The following is a 15,313-nucleotide window of genomic DNA, read 5'->3' as shown; positions in this document are numbered from 1 at the left end:
TTCCATGTTCTGAGATAAGAGACTTCCTCTTTCAACCGTACACACCATACATGTTTATACTTTCTCAACTTGTACTGCAATGAACTTTAACATTTAATTAGCTAACTGAAGTCTTTACAATCTGAAATGTAGCTCTTGAATTTTCTTATTTTTCCTATTTTATTTTTATTTATGTATGTTTATATATATGGGAATATGCTATATTAAACAAAGAAAGCTGAGAGGACATTATCAGAGGAAGCAAGGGAAAAAAAGAAAGTGACAAAGCAAGAATATAAATTGGACTGACTTTTACTCAAAGGAGAGAGCTCAGACAAGAAACAGGATGCAAGACAGATGCCGAATTAGCCATAATTAGCAGGGAACTAAGGTGTGAAAATCTGCCAAAAGTTCAGTAGTGGCTCTTTAAGGTCCTCACATTTACTGTTGATCAATTAATGAATTTGATTAGCAATACAAGCCTGTTATTATTTATTTATTTATTTATTTATTTTTATTTTTTTCTGATTTCACAAACCTTAGAATTGAGAAGGCGTGCATTTTCTTCTTTGCATGACTAAAAAGAGTGGAGAACAGTATGCATAACAACATGGTTTGGTGTCTCTGCAGTCCTCCTGAGACTTAGTGACAACAGCATAATGAAACTACAGATTTTGATTCATGTGCACTTTATTTTATTACAGTACTGCGGTCATAAGAAGCATAGCAGGAAGCTACAGCAATAATAATGTAGCATTTGAATATATTATCCAGGAAAAGTGTTTGATAGAAATAACTTATGATACTATTTACTGCACTGTTACTCTGTACTCCTACAGTAAAGTATTTCAATTTCCAAACAACTGAAAAAGAAAAAGAAAATATTTTTATTTGTTCTTTCATCTATTGTCCGTAATTGAAAGGAAAAACATCTGCGAAACAATATTTTGTTTAAAAATTTTTCATCTTCCTCTGTCTTCTATGAGACAAACATGAACATTGCTTTTTTGCTCACCATACAGCAATGTTAATATAGAAACCTCTTCTTTATTTAGACAGCATTGCAAAACAGTTTGTTATATGTTGCTGTAATTTTTAAGTTTCTATTTTAAAATTCCAAAAATGTTTTTTTTCTCCATGTGTATTTATTTTTGCACATGTAAAAGCAGTGATTTTACAGTTAAACTAACAACAAGCTGACTGCCGTAACTTATTCTAGCAAGCATGTGTGAAATTACCATTTGCATCTGCTTTTTCTTATAGCACATTGTTCTGTTTGTTTGTTTGTTTTTTGTTTGTTTGTTTGTGTCAAACCAGGCTAGTAACCAGCATGCATGATGAGCAATATTGTGTCTACATCAACAGGGCAGTATCAGCAGTGAGAAGACCTGGATGATTGTGAGATCAGAACCCTTGGAGCATTTCTTTGACCAAAAGAGCCTCTGGAAAAACAGCTTCCTGCTATTAACTATATTCTAGAGGCTATACATCATCTCCAATACACAAAACTGCACCCTAGCCCTGATGTCACTTGTGTCTGGTGCGCACTTGAAGCAGAGTGGGTGTTTGCTCCATGATCCGCAGTAACAAATTATCAATGTAGTCCTCCAGGTCTCGAACTTGTGACTTAACCTTTTTCAACTCGGCTTCGCATTTCTCCAGCTGCGCCCCCTGCTGCTCAGAGGCCGTCTGCTGCTTCTGCATGTCCATCTCCTGCTGCAGCAGCAGAGAGATGAGCTCCATGTTGGTCAGGTGCTGATACTGGGCTGCTCTGTCCACTGCTGGCTCCTACAGCAGAGGAGAAAGAAGCAGAAGAGGTATCATGTGTTACATAGATGGAAAACTGACCTATGAATGTAGTTTCATAATTTGGAAAGTATACTGTAAGTTAACTTGGTAGGAATGAAAGCGGATAGAATAAGGTTAATGCCAAATGTTGGCTGGCTGATGTTTTTGCCTTTGGAGGAAGCTAAGCTATCCATGTAGCCACAACTTTGAGCTTAAATCATGAAGTAGGTGATAACTTTCTTATATAACTCCAAACAAGGTACAAAGTAATCTTCTTCATGATGTAAGTAACATGAAAAATGTCAAAGAGCATATCACTATATGTAATTTTTTTTAGCTGTAGGTGGTAAAATATGATTCAGCAAAATAACAATGGTCATGCAGTTTGTCTTCCAACATTATCTGGCCAGCTAGTGCTTAAACCCAGTTTCCAGAAAGGCCAGAGTGCTGCGTAAACTGTGGGTAAAATTAAATGTAATGATTTGTAAATCACTAAAACTTAATTTTGAAATCAGTACAAATAATAAAAAAATTAACATATAAATGTTGAAAATGAAAAACTTTCAAATGCAGTCATTTTGAATTTGATGCAAGCAACATGTTCATCACTTATTTGTTTAATAATAGCATGAACATTTGGGCATAATAGGTAACAAATGCTGTTGACTGATAAAGGATTTCAATGGTTCAAGGCCTCGTTTGTTTTATTTTGTAGTTATTACTGTACCAAATGTTTTCAGTGGCCATACTGTTGCAATATGTGTTGAATCAAATTAAGGATGTATTTCTGAAATAAAAAAGTCCTTCACTGAAAAATATCCTATATGAATGCAAAAAGTCCTCCAATCAGAACGATAATTCAGGTCATTTTATACCCTTATATACGACTAATGAGGTGGCAGGAGGAAATGTCACCCATACTGATTCCACATCAAAGCAGATGTCGTTCTCAAGTCTTTCTTTTACAAAGCCACACTTTTTGGGGTATTTTAATTTTAATAATAAAATAATTAATATACTTAACTTTCTTTTGTCCCTTCCCGGTTGAGTTGAGACAATTAAAAACTTAGTCAGAATTAGGAATAAAAACTACCTGGTTTGAATTAGGAAACTATTATAATTAGAACTTAAATATATTCTTTTAATAACTTTTACACCATTTGATTTTTATGTACATGCAGTTGCTCTGACAGCCACTAGAGGTTGTGTTTTCAATGTTGTTTCTGTCTTGGTTCTTGCATACAGAGATTTCTTCAGATCTCAGAATCTTATCATTGCAAAATGCACCAGAACAGCTGGTGCATTATGGTGTATTACACAATATGTTGTGAATAACTGACAAGACAAGGGGGTGACATTTTTTATCAAAAAGAGATGTTTTTCTCTTCTTGGCTCTCACTTCAGTTTCCAGACCATCAAATAAACTGCAGCTACAACTGAAAAAATAGAGAAACCCCCACAGGGTAAAAATAAATAAATAAATAAAATAAAGTCATCATCACTTTGTTTCTGTTCTTCTCTACATTCAGTTTCAATGTCAGATGAAACAGATGCTGAATTTTGTGACATCAGTGCACAATTCTCTTGGTTGTTTGTCATTCTTTGATCATAGGGTGCAACAATATTGCGTTCACATTGACAGTCTTTGCAGTTGTCCTGGCAGACTCATGGTACTTTGTGCCATTTATTACAAGATGCAGTAATTTCAAAAGAGGAGTTCATTGCAGGTATGTAGGTGTCCTATCATTGCATAGGAAGAATATATAAAGAAGTTCCGTACTTCTGTTCATTTTCAGGTGACACCGAAGGTGTCTAGAGATGGAGGCTTTTATCTGGGCCAAAGAATTATGTTACACTTGAGTAATGAGATAAGTATTACTCTCCTCAGTGAAAGAGGCAAGCTCAGTGCAGCAAGGAACAGCTGCTTGTAAAGAGATGAATTGGTCCTGATGTAGTCTAAATCATAAATTAAACTGCTGTGGATATAACTGAGAGCTTATATGAACTTATTACAGATTGTTTAAAAGGTAAATGACCATTTATTGGTGCAATTGGTCTATTTAACCATACCTGAATCTTCTCAGGTTCCACTGCAACCTGATAGGTGGTGCGTCCAGGGTGGATGGTAGATTTGAGCTTCTCAAGAACAGAGCGACCCTCTTTCTTCTCTGATTGACTAGATGTTAATGGTTTCACTGGATGTGGTCTGCAAAACAAAGATGTGAGCACTAGCATTTCAACACAGACACACTTATTGTTAATCAGATCTAATAACTTATACAACATATAGCTTCTGAATTATTCGTCCTGCAATCGATGAGGTAGAAATGTATTTTAATAAACACTCATCCTGTAAAAGCTAAACATGTGAAGCACATGAACCAATTTAACTGCTCTCTATATGTAAGGAAAGCTAATAAATAGAAAACCTTTAAATTCAATCTGGGTATGTTTGATGACAAAAAATGCTGATGAATCGGTTAAGTTTTACCATCCAGATTTTTCAAAAGAACTAAGCCCAGGAGTCCCACTAGAAATCATTCCGATCCCCTCTAGCCATTCAGTAAGCAACCCATGTGGTACTCCTGACTGTACGCTTCTTATTCATATGTGTCTATCAAATGTATTAGAGTCACTTCCCAATCTTAGAAATCTTTCTCACGTTCTTAGGAAGCTTTGAATCCAAATCTAAAATAACACTTACTTTCTGACTGTCTTGTGCTTTTAGAAAAAGGCATACCCTAGTGAAATTATTCATTTTATTCATACAGTATCCTGCTATAGACATATATTGAGCTTGCACTGGCAGGTAGCCAGAACAGCAACAAGTCTAGCTAAGTTTTAGCAGTGCAAAGTATAAAAAAAACACAACAAAAGTCCAAAAGCAAAGAAGAAACTGAAACATGAGATGAATAACATAAATATGAAGCAAAGCCAGAAGCAATGCAGCAGCCGTCATCCAATCATATTGGATGAAACAAGGCAGAATTAAAATTAATAAATGTGATCAACATCAAACAAGCAGGCTCAGCAGAAAACAAAATCATCACAGCAACAAGACAGAATAAAAGAAATCCAATTTACATATTTCATAGTACACATCTGTACAAGTCATGTCCTAGTGTGAGGACTCTCACCTGCTCTCCTGATGGGGCAGGTTGCTAGCAGGCTGTGTCTCCTCAGGCAAAAGTGAGTGCCGTGCATCAACCAGGGGATGGTCAGTGGTGAAGGTGGTAGAGTAGGAGGAGGTGTAGGGGGCCACAGCCAGAGAAGTACTGGCTCCAGCACTGGGCCCAATGCTTGGGGAAAATATTGGGGGGTAACAGATAGGAGGATCAGCTGACAGGGAGAGTACATAATGGGTGGAGGGAGAACAGGGTTCTTGCAAAGATTTCCCAATCTTTGTCTTGGAAGGGGTTCGGCAATTTGGTGCAACTTTTGCGTGGAGGTCTTTAAAAGTGATCTCAGAAGGATTTTCTGCTAAACGTGATGTCGTGCTGTTCTTTAAAGGTATTCCTGATGTCGTGGTAGACTCATTTTGCTGTGGTTGGTCAGTAGTAAAGCTACTTTCCAGCATATTTGTCTGTTTATCTAACATCTTTAAGGAAGACAGAGCTGATTTTGTGGGTTGATAAGATAATGGTCCTTCACTGACCTCTGAAATATTTTGAACAAGAGCTAAAAACTGCTCAAGCTCTCTGTCGTTTTTGCTCTGGCTGTTTGGGCTGTCACTGCTGTTCTGTCGGGAAGTTCCTCTTGGTCTGATTCGAGCACTGACAACCCCTGAAAAGGATTTGGTCTGATTTGATTTGGCTAACTTTTCTTGTGGGTTTCCATTATCATCACAGACCTCCTTTACATTTCTAAAGTCATCATCACTTTGTCTCTGTTCTTCTCTACATTCAGTTTCAACGTCAGATGAAACAGATGCTGAATTTTGTGACATCAGTGCACATTTGTCTTGGTTGTTTGTCATTCTTTCATCATGGGGTGCAACGTTACTGAGTTCACATTGACAATCTTTGTAGTTGTCCTGGCAGACTAGTGGTACTTTGTGCCGTTTATTAGAAGATGCGGTAATTTCAAAAGAGGAGTTCATTGCAGGTATGTAGGTGTCTTTTAAAGTGAAAACATCCTCAGGTGTGGTTTCCGCCTGATAAAAAGTCACCTGTGGATCATCTGGTGGAACAGGCTCAGCGAAATTGTCGATGTTTTTGATAGTATCCGCTGCCTCTGATTGAGAAGACCCGTCAGAATCTATAAAACTAAAGTCTGAATTGTTCACATTCATGTTCAGATCTCCTAATGTTAATGAGAAAGATATGTTATTGTTGAGGCAGGAGGTTTCGCATAGATCAGTTCCAATTACCTCCTCTACTGGAGAGCAAGATATATCTAGTACCTTGGAAGGAGTGGTAGACGAAATACTGAAAAGTTCACTGACTGATAGCTCATTATCAAATAATCTTTTAGATTCTGAGTTCTCAATTGTGTCCTTTCCAGTGGTTTCATCGGCGTTCAGTGATAAAAGATGACTGTTTACCTTGGGTTGTCCATAATTTCCTCTGCACACACGGCCATACAAGTCTTGCTCAAACAACATTCCTCCCCAACAATCAGTCTGATCTTCCAGAGGTTCATATTTAAACTTTTTGAGCTTCTCTTCAGATATTAATCCAGAAGAAGTACCATTATTGCATGGCTGAGAGTGGACGCTGAGGGATTCAGAGGTCTCGTTGCTTGTGTGAGGGTCTGGAGATATGCTGGTTCTTTTCCATTCACCCTCTCTGCCACGCTGCAGTGAAGCCACACCAGTTTGGGAGAGAAGGTACGCTTCTTTATGGACAGCTAGCTCTTGGCCTCGATGTAACCAACCATCAGAGAAAATCTCATTCACTGAAGTCTTTAAAAGTCTCCTTGGAGGCAAAGGTGGAGGCTCTTCTGTGTATGTTTGCAGTTCTTGTGCATAGTTAGAGGCATCGCTACTAATAGGTGGATAACTACGTTTATGAGATGAAATTGGGCTGGTTTTCAGCTGTTTTGGAGGAAGACTACTTTTAGGAGAGTTGAGCCTGCTAGAGGCAAAGGCATCAAACAAGTCCCATTCTCCTGCACTCTCAGAGGTGGAGCAAGGGGCTGAATGGTTAGGGGAGTTAGGCGAAGCAGCCTTGGGTGATAATGTAGGGAGTGATATCTGCCGAGCTACTGGCCTGTAGCGCTCCCGTTTAATGGAAACCACATTTGTGGCAGTAACTTCAGCATTGGTGGTGGGCGCACAAGGCTGGGCGGGCAGGGTGGTGTAATGAAAGGGAGATGAGCCAGAAGAGGAGCACGGTGCAAAAGGACGTGACTTCTGAGACTCTTCTGCTACAAGCTCCTCGAAAAAGGGGTTACGCTGCATATTTGGGAGGAAAGGGTTGGAAGGGGAGAGCGGGGCTGAAGAGGGTGAGGAGGAAGGGGTGAAGACATTGATGTGACTGCAGTCATCAGGTGAGACATGACCAGAGGGGGAGGCAGAGGGAGGGGAGCACTGAGGAGATGCAGGGGAGCAAGGAGGGAGAGGATGGGATACATCTGAGCGGCTTTCTATCTTAGGAGAAACTTGCAGCCTGTGGAGGAAAATAGGGCACAATAGTCCTCTTAGTTAAGGATGTGCCGGGTTACCTGATGGGGAACATCGTTTTAAACAAATAAAATATTAGCTGATATTCCACAACAAAGTGGGACTGCTCAACTAACTACAGTCTCAAAAATTCTGCAGATAAAGGCAGACTTATGGAAACATAAATTAAATTTAAAAAGCAAAGCACATTTGCAAAATAATCAAGCAAAGAAAAAATAACTGATGCATTGTAGCCATTCAAGCACCACCTGCATCCTCAGCTACTTTGTGGGGTGAGCTTATATTGACATCACATCCTTTTTCCCAAACAACTGTGACGGTGCAACTTTGAGAAGCATACCAGTGAAAAAGATGGCAATGCTGAAGTGCTAGTTGTGGAGAATATAATGAGAGATGATGATACATGTAAAATGAAAGAAATTAAATCATATCTATTTTCAAATGAGCAGAAAGCAGAACAAACACTGGATTCAGAGCACCCAACTGAACACAGGCCTTCATTAAGTGAAGCCCAGAGATGAGCCTGTAAATGACTGTGACTCACCTCGGCTTGTTCTGTGAGTCACCAGAGCCAAACCATCCTTTGAATCTCCCCTCAGATGAAGAAGCACCCTGGTTTAGGTCAGACTTAGCTGGGAGAGAATCACTCCGCCCTGTAGAGAATAATGTCTTTCTTAGCTTCCTTCCTTTCTCAGGAGACTCAGCAGCTGAGGAGACGATGGGCACCGATGTCTCCAAAACCCGACCTCCTGTCTGAGCTTCTTGAGATATTGCAGACAATGCCTGAGCTTCTCTTTCTTCCTCTTTTTCCTCTTTCTTCAACTTGTCAAAGGACCAGCGGCGACCCTCTGCAAAGTAACTTTTGTCTTCACCTCTTTTGGTGAGATTCTGCAGCGATCGAGACAGTGGGGAGCATTTCTCTAGCAGTACCAGCTTGGACGGCAGGGCTCCAGAGCTCTTTGGAGTTGATGGCTCAGAGTCGTAGACATGGTTTCCATTTATACACAAGGACGACTTGGATTGAGTCATGGTCTGACCCTTGACAGACTCCACAGCAACATTTGACCAGGGGAAGGCTGGTGTGATTTTACTAGCTTCATCGCTGAAGGCTCGCTTGTGTGTGAGAATCTTCGTAGTGTGCTGGCTGGTGAGCACTGTTGCAAAGACAAGAAATTCCTCATAACTACAAATGCAAAAAGAGTTACAGAACTAATGACATTGGTTTTTAGTTCTCCTGCAGTCAGTTTCTATCTAAATTTGTGATATACAGGAGTTATGCATTATTTTATTTTATTTTATTTGCCACATAGGGGCAACAGTGATCTATATAACCATTCCTAATCGTCACTAAGGTGGATATGTTTTCAGTAGGCTTCAGTGTCAATCTGTTGGATTGAATGTTGGTGGAGAGGTGAAACATCAACAAAAAAGGAATTCTCAGGATGCACCAGTTAGTAGCACTTATTAGCTCAGTAACCATTTATTATGATTTTTATTATAATGAAAACCTTCCACCCAGTCAGTTAATAATGCCTTAAACTCATCTATGTTCTTCAAAATTTAAAGTTTTTGTGATGAAAAAAAAAGCCAATTTGTGTTAAAATGGCTTATGGAATATGACCAGAAAGCAGCATGATATGAAATATTTTTACTAGATCAGGGCAACCTGTGATGCACAATCCTGGAGGCCCAGAGAAAAACCAAGATGCAGGATGCAGGCTATGGCACCATGTCACATGACAATTCCTTCACCTCCTAAGAATTCAAGTCACACAGCATTTCTTGCAGTTCACTATGGCTGGTACATTCAGAAAGAACCAGTCTGAGTTCCCACAGGTGTTGCTTGCACCAAAGGGAAGGGAGACCTTCTTATCAAAGTTTGCCTTTACCCCCACCACAATTCACATTTCTTACATGCCAAAGGATACAAAACGCCATACATTCAGAGAAGAGAGCATCTCTCCCTTGCTATTATTGGAAGTATATTCAGTGAATTGAATTCAAAACTACTTCTGTGCATTTGTGATACTTTCTTTGTATCACACATGGATTTGAAACCGCTTTCTCTTTAGTCAAGTTCTGCACAAGCCTGTTAATGGCCCATTAAATTCAGTCAGGTGTGATGCAGAGAAACATGTAACACCTGCAAGACAGTGGCCCTCCACAGGTTAGTGATCCCTGTCTTGATGAAAAATATTCTTTACTACTTTTGCAATGCCTTAAGAAATAATAATAAGTATACATCTGTACAGAAATCGTACATGGCAGCTGTGTTGGGAAAAAAAACACAAGTGATGTCCCCTAAATGAATGTAGTCTTTCTGCTCTGTAATATGAGAAAACTGATATCTAAACAGTTTCTGGTGAATGACAAGTTGTTGTTTTTATCATGCAAAATAGATTTAGCATGAAAAATTTAATGGAATTGATTTATTTTCTCAATGTTTTTGTTGAACTGTTGTCATGAAGGAAATGCTGTACTGCAGTGTGTCTACTGTTTGGTGATAAGCAGTTTTCAGGGTTTTTTTTTTTCAGTCCATAAAATCACATCATCTGTGTGATGCTAGCAACAGAAACACTTGTTACAAATAGATTGTGGTAAATGTCATGTCAAACACCACCCCTGTTTTTGATTGGCCGTAAATTTTTTTTTACCTTTGTCGCAATATTAGTAGCAGTCTTGATTTGTCCAATAATCTAACCTCTTCTATCAAGACACATTTTTTCTGTGTAATGGACATGAACAATAACATAACCTACCTTTCTTAGCTAAATCTGTTTCTCCATAGTGGGAGTCAACTCTCACTTTACTGGTGTAGATGGGGGAGCTTGGGGGGTCTGACAGCAGATCCAGACTAGGTGGAGGGCCGAGGTTATCGCTGGTCATGGAAGACATACTGCTCTCTGAAGCCAGTGACGAGCATGACCTGGTGTCAGTTGACTTTCGCAGCCTTCCTTTGAAGAAATCTTTCATCTTGCTCCTCTTCTCTTCTGTTATCTCCACATCTCTGCTATCTACCACCCCTCCTCCCTCCTCTCCAAAGGGCTGCCCCATTGACCCTGACAGGGCAGCATAGCGGCCTGGCACGATGGCCGAGGAAGACTCCACATCCCCCCTCCTCCTCCCCGTGACCCGATCCTTGAGCTTTCCAAACGCAGAGCGAGGCTTGTCCTTCATGGTGAGGTCAAACATACTGGCAGTCATGTTATTCCGGGTGAACTGGACCGTCACCTGAAGCTCTCCACGCTCCTTTTCTTTTCTTCCCACCTTAGAGTTGAGCTTGAACCATCTGTAAAAACACATCCACAATAGAGCAGTCAAGTACACAAGAAGGAAGATAATTAAAGTTTTGTTCAAAGCAAGGCAGTCATTCACAGTGATAAAAATGAGCAAATGCAGAAAAATAGAATAAAAAAAGAATAATTTCCTGTTGGCAAAGCTTGCCACATATTACATAACATGTAACTGCAGCTCTGGGGGTTGTGCTTAAATTCTGCTTTTGACAAAATGCTTTATAAACCTCACAGCAGGAAATCAAAATCCAAATTCCTCAAGCTCCTCCAGCCTACACCTGTCCATGAACTTTTAAAAAAGGCACAGAGACATATGAGTGGTCAGCAAATGAAATCCTCCCTGTGTTTCTTCCTCTGAGATTCTGTGAGTGGACCACAGAAAATGTTGCACAGCCAAAGCTATCAGCAGGAATTCACTGAGCGTAGAGAGTGGAGAAGCCACAATTAAAGCCAGATGTGTTGTACTGTTACACTCCATTCTGCTCTTCAGTCTTTCACATAAAACTAGTGAGTCCAGTTATCTCACCTATTGTTTTGTGACAATGAAGTCAGAAAATCTAGATTGATATGTGAAGACACAGTTAATTTCATTTAGTAACTACTTCTTGGAAGATTTATTTATCTTGAATCCAAGTGAAAAGCAAAGATCTTCAAGTTGCACCTGTCACTTATTGATGTGTTTAATACATTATTTCTGTTATTTCATAATTCAGAACAATAAATCATTACAAAGTATCCAAGACATTCCTTGCAGAAAACAAGAAAAGACCATTAAAACCACATGCACACATTTAAACTGACTGAAAAAAGCAGACATTCACTATCACATAGCTGTACTTTTTCTGTGATCCAAAAATGTTATGATTGAAAACATAAGTTTGGAGAGGATAAGCCCACTAATGACTCTTTCATTGAATTGGTAGTTCAGCCAGAGTTAATACTCAAAAGGCATTATAAGAGGATGATGTTGGTAATCTAATGCAGAACTTAAATAAAAAGATATTTACACAATCTAAAGCCACTTAAAGCCCCCATCTTGGCTCCAGTTCATTATTATTTTCAAATAGCAGTGGTTGTTTAATTCTTTAGCTGAGGTTCACTTTGCGTAAGAACAAATTTAACCTGGTATAAGTTTTGAAAATGTTTTTCAACTTCCAGCTGAAAATAATGAGCATTTTGCCCTTTACATCTGTGGACTATAAGTGTAAAGAAAGTCCAAATTAGTTTCTAAGAAGGCACTCAAATGAATTAATATATAATACAAAGGCGTTTGCTGGTGGTTAAACAAGAAAATTTAGACTTTTATTTAATGAAAAGTGAGGTTTTTTTCTCTAAATCATGCCTTATGCCACAGTGGAAACTGCAACTCATCCTGTTGATGAGCAGTGCATTATGGGAACATCTGCTGGAGTGTAGTCTGCACAATCACCCCACGGGGCAGGAATTAAATGAAGCTCTGGGGTTCAAGCTTTGGCAGCTTGCAGCCATGTGTCATCATGCAAAACAGCACTGGTCCTGTGGAAGATAATAGGTTAACTTTCAGCTGCTACATTTTGGGTTTAAATGACGCACATGGCTGTTGATCGGTGATGCTTGGGGAGGAAATTGTTCTTTAAAAATTATAGTCATTATCATATAAAAACATGACGCACCAGTCGTGTGTAAAGTGGCATGCGGGCTGAATTAATTCAAACTTAACCTACTCATCTCTTGGACACGCTCCATCCTGAAATATCTTATCTAGAGGAATGATGGTTTGACCGAGAAAGACATCCAGTCCAATCAGCACCCGGTGCATGACCGTGAGGACCAGGTCCCCGCTCCCCGGGGGGTATGCGCTCCGGCCGCCGTCCTCTAGGATCCCAGGGAGCAGCTCGAAGCAGCACTCTTCGTTCCATACAGGCACCTCCGCCTTCTCCACCAGTCCAGTTGTATATTTCTCCTTCCCCACCTGGATGATGGTGTAGAGGTAGCGGCTGCCGTGCTTGCCCTTGGTTCGCAGTCCCCTTGCGCGGAGGACGGTGACATTCACATGAGTGGGCACCCATCGCTGATCATCGTCCAGATCTATCAGTGACATCATCTTGTACCTCTACACAGAGGGGATTGTGTGTCCCCAAATAGTCGTAGTTACAACACGAAATGAGTCTTATCAGCTGATCTAGGGATCATCGCCCTTTACGGTGCGCCAGAGTTTCCGTGCTGCGCAAAAATACCTCTGCAGAAAATCTCTAAATTCCCCCGAGCTTCTAAATGGTTTACCCGAGGTCAGTTTTTCATACACACTCGGCTTCGGCTCAATTTAGACCTCCTCCTGTTACGCAAATTGAATTTATACTAATCACACGAGGCGAGCTGCGTGCATCTCAAGTCCATGCTCCATACATGTCGCATCCTCAGTTAGTGTACTGTCCAAAATCTGCTGTGTGTCCACGGCCCGCCCTCCTGCACAACAGCAGGCCCGCATACAGTCAGAGAGATGCCGCAGAATTAAAGAGAAACACCCAACCAAAGCTTGATCAGAGCCACCACGCACAGAAGCAGAGCTCTGCTGTTCGGACAGAACAAGCTTTGGTGCATGAAAGCCAGCAGCTGGATCTTTGATTAACCAGCAAAAAAAAAAAAAAAAAAAAAAAAAAAAACGGGCTTGAGTTTCCAGGTGGATCCATATTTGGAAGTGAACTTTTTTCAAATATATGATTCTTTAGTTTTGATGCCCCCCCCCCCCCCATCAAACAACTAAACATGTCCAAATTCAGGTATAAAACATGTAAAAATAAAGAATTGCTTTTTAACTGGATAATAAGGTTAATTTAAAAATAAAAGTGTTTATTTTAAGCATTAACAAATCTACAATCAAACAGCTGTTTACTTTGTATGTAGGAGCACATTTTTCACTCTTCTTTCCCTGTGCAAATCTATACATAAACTTGGAATTACTGCGGTGGGGTAGTTTCAAGGATGAACATCCTTGAAACTGCAATGCCACCTGGTGGACTTCTGGGACGACTCAAAGCATCAAGAAATAGAAAAGCAACACTATTAGATTCCCTGGTCTTCAGTCCCGTTTGATCTTTCCAAATGAACACAATTGAGCAGTGATAACCCCTCTCTTTAACAGCTGTACAACCCGCTCTGAGATAGTGTAAGGTGTGCTTCTGTGGTCATTTTGCAAGCCCTTTAAACTGTGCAGTCCATAGCCTTTATTCACTGAGGGTTTTCTGGACTGATTGGCCTCACCATACTGTGAAATGCTCTGTATTAATAATTGTAATAACTGATCAGCCCCCACTGAGACATCTGACAGACTGTGAAAAAATGATCAGGGAGGCATCAGGTGAGAAAAGTGCAAGCTCTTTTTCTTTTTGCTTAAGTAAGAGTTATTTAAACTATTTTTTCTAAAACACAGTCTAAAACAAGCCTTTATATAAAAGGCATATACAAGACAAGTTCAGAGAAATAATTTTCAGTCATCAAGTTTGTTGTAGAAATTTTAAATGTTAATGTTAGCAACACACCCAAAGGAAGATGAAAGAGAGCATGTTTGAAACTGGGCCACACCTCCCTTCATAAATCACACTTTATAGCCATTTGGGAACTAAAGATACTAATTGTTGTAGTTTGCAAGAAGAATTTGTGCCCATTCTTCAAAGTTTCAGCTGTTCAACTGTCTATGTTCATCAACGTCTGAGTCTCCTCTACATGATGTGATATACATTTTCAACAGAAGACTGTTTCGTCCACCTGAGATGAGCTTGTGTCCAAAGAACTCAGCAGTTTTCCTGCGCAGAGTTGTAATTAGTAATCAAGTTACATTCTTGAGAGCAGCAGCAAACCATGTTGAGTGAATTTTTTTTCAAGTTACAAATGAGCTCATGTGGCCTACTGGTTTCCATTCTCGGAGACTTTCCCAAATTCCCTAAATATTTTTAAAAATGCTTGCTCTGTAAAATGCTGAAATAACTAAATCATTTGCAATTTTGCACTGAGAATTTCTTTATCTTGTTTTTTTCTATTGGATTACCTGAGTTTGGCACAAAATGGTGAGGCAGACCCCCTCCTTATCTAAAAGGACTACCAATTATTTGGTGGTGACAAATCCATCTGTTGATTGTAGCTACCTGAATTATAGTGAAAGGCCCCCTGAAATATTCTGCTGTTCATATTCATTCTTGTTGTGAGTTGCTCTGTGGATTGGATGATTGCACGTCCACAGTAATAAAGGAAAAACCTTGACTGTGACTGGCACTCATCCGACAGCACTTGAATCAAAACTGGAGTGAATACCAGCAGGAGAATTTGTAAGGAATTTGGTACATTTTCTGGTGCCACAACCCACACATTTAGCTGTATTGCCCATTTCATGGAAGCACAAGCCTTTTAAAATATATCTGGTTGTAAAGAGGACTGATCAGGTTTTCCAACAATGCATAATAAATTAACTATTATTATTAAAGGGGGGAAATAATTGACCAAACATAAATGTCCTTATTTTTGTTCTAAGTTTAGATAAACAGATTAATAGATTGCAATACACACAGAAGTACACAGCTCCAGAATTTATTTCATTTATTAGAAATAAAAAAAAAATAAAAAAAAAGACAAAAGACAAAATTTTAGACTTGTAAAA

At 39.5% G+C, this 15,313-nt stretch overlaps 1 protein-coding gene across 1 annotated transcript; it reads right to left on the bottom strand.

Annotated features, from left to right (window-relative positions):
- Window positions 1-657: 657 nt before the first annotated feature.
- LOC121643013 lies at window positions 658-13,295 on the bottom strand. The gene is made up of 6 exons (XM_041990146.1): window positions 12,387-13,295; window positions 10,150-10,679; window positions 7,935-8,544; window positions 4,905-7,376; window positions 3,838-3,973; window positions 658-1,767 (listed from the first exon to the last, which is right to left on the bottom strand). The coding sequence occupies exons 1-6, from the start codon at window positions 12,764-12,766 to the stop codon at window positions 1,507-1,509; spliced, it is 4,389 nt and encodes a 1,462-aa protein (XP_041846080.1). The 5' UTR covers window positions 12,767-13,295; the 3' UTR covers window positions 658-1,506.
- Between the last annotated feature and the right edge of the window lie 2,018 nt (window positions 13,296-15,313).

The sequence above is a fragment of the Melanotaenia boesemani genome, chromosome 7 (assembly GCF_017639745.1).
Source record: "Melanotaenia boesemani isolate fMelBoe1 chromosome 7, fMelBoe1.pri, whole genome shotgun sequence".
In the NCBI taxonomy this organism is placed as follows: Eukaryota; Metazoa; Chordata; class Actinopteri; order Atheriniformes; family Melanotaeniidae; genus Melanotaenia; species Melanotaenia boesemani.
The sequence above is the reverse complement of the archived record's forward strand: the minus strand, read 5'-3'. Positions and strand labels throughout refer to the sequence as shown.

Bases quoted from the DNA above. Each gene is read 5' to 3' on its own strand.
- LOC121643013 (XM_041990146.1), bottom strand. From the start codon at position 12,766: ATGATGTCACTGATAGATCTGGACGATGATCAGCGATGGGTGCCCACT. The intron at 8,545-10,149 runs GTAGGTTATGTT...TCTTTGCAACAG, and splicing joins AACAGATTTAGCTAAGAAAG to TGCTCACCAGCCAGCACACT. The intron at 1,768-3,837 runs GTATGGTTAAAT...CCTCTGCTGTAG, and splicing joins TGGAACCTGAGAAGATTCAG to GAGCCAGCAGTGGACAGAGC.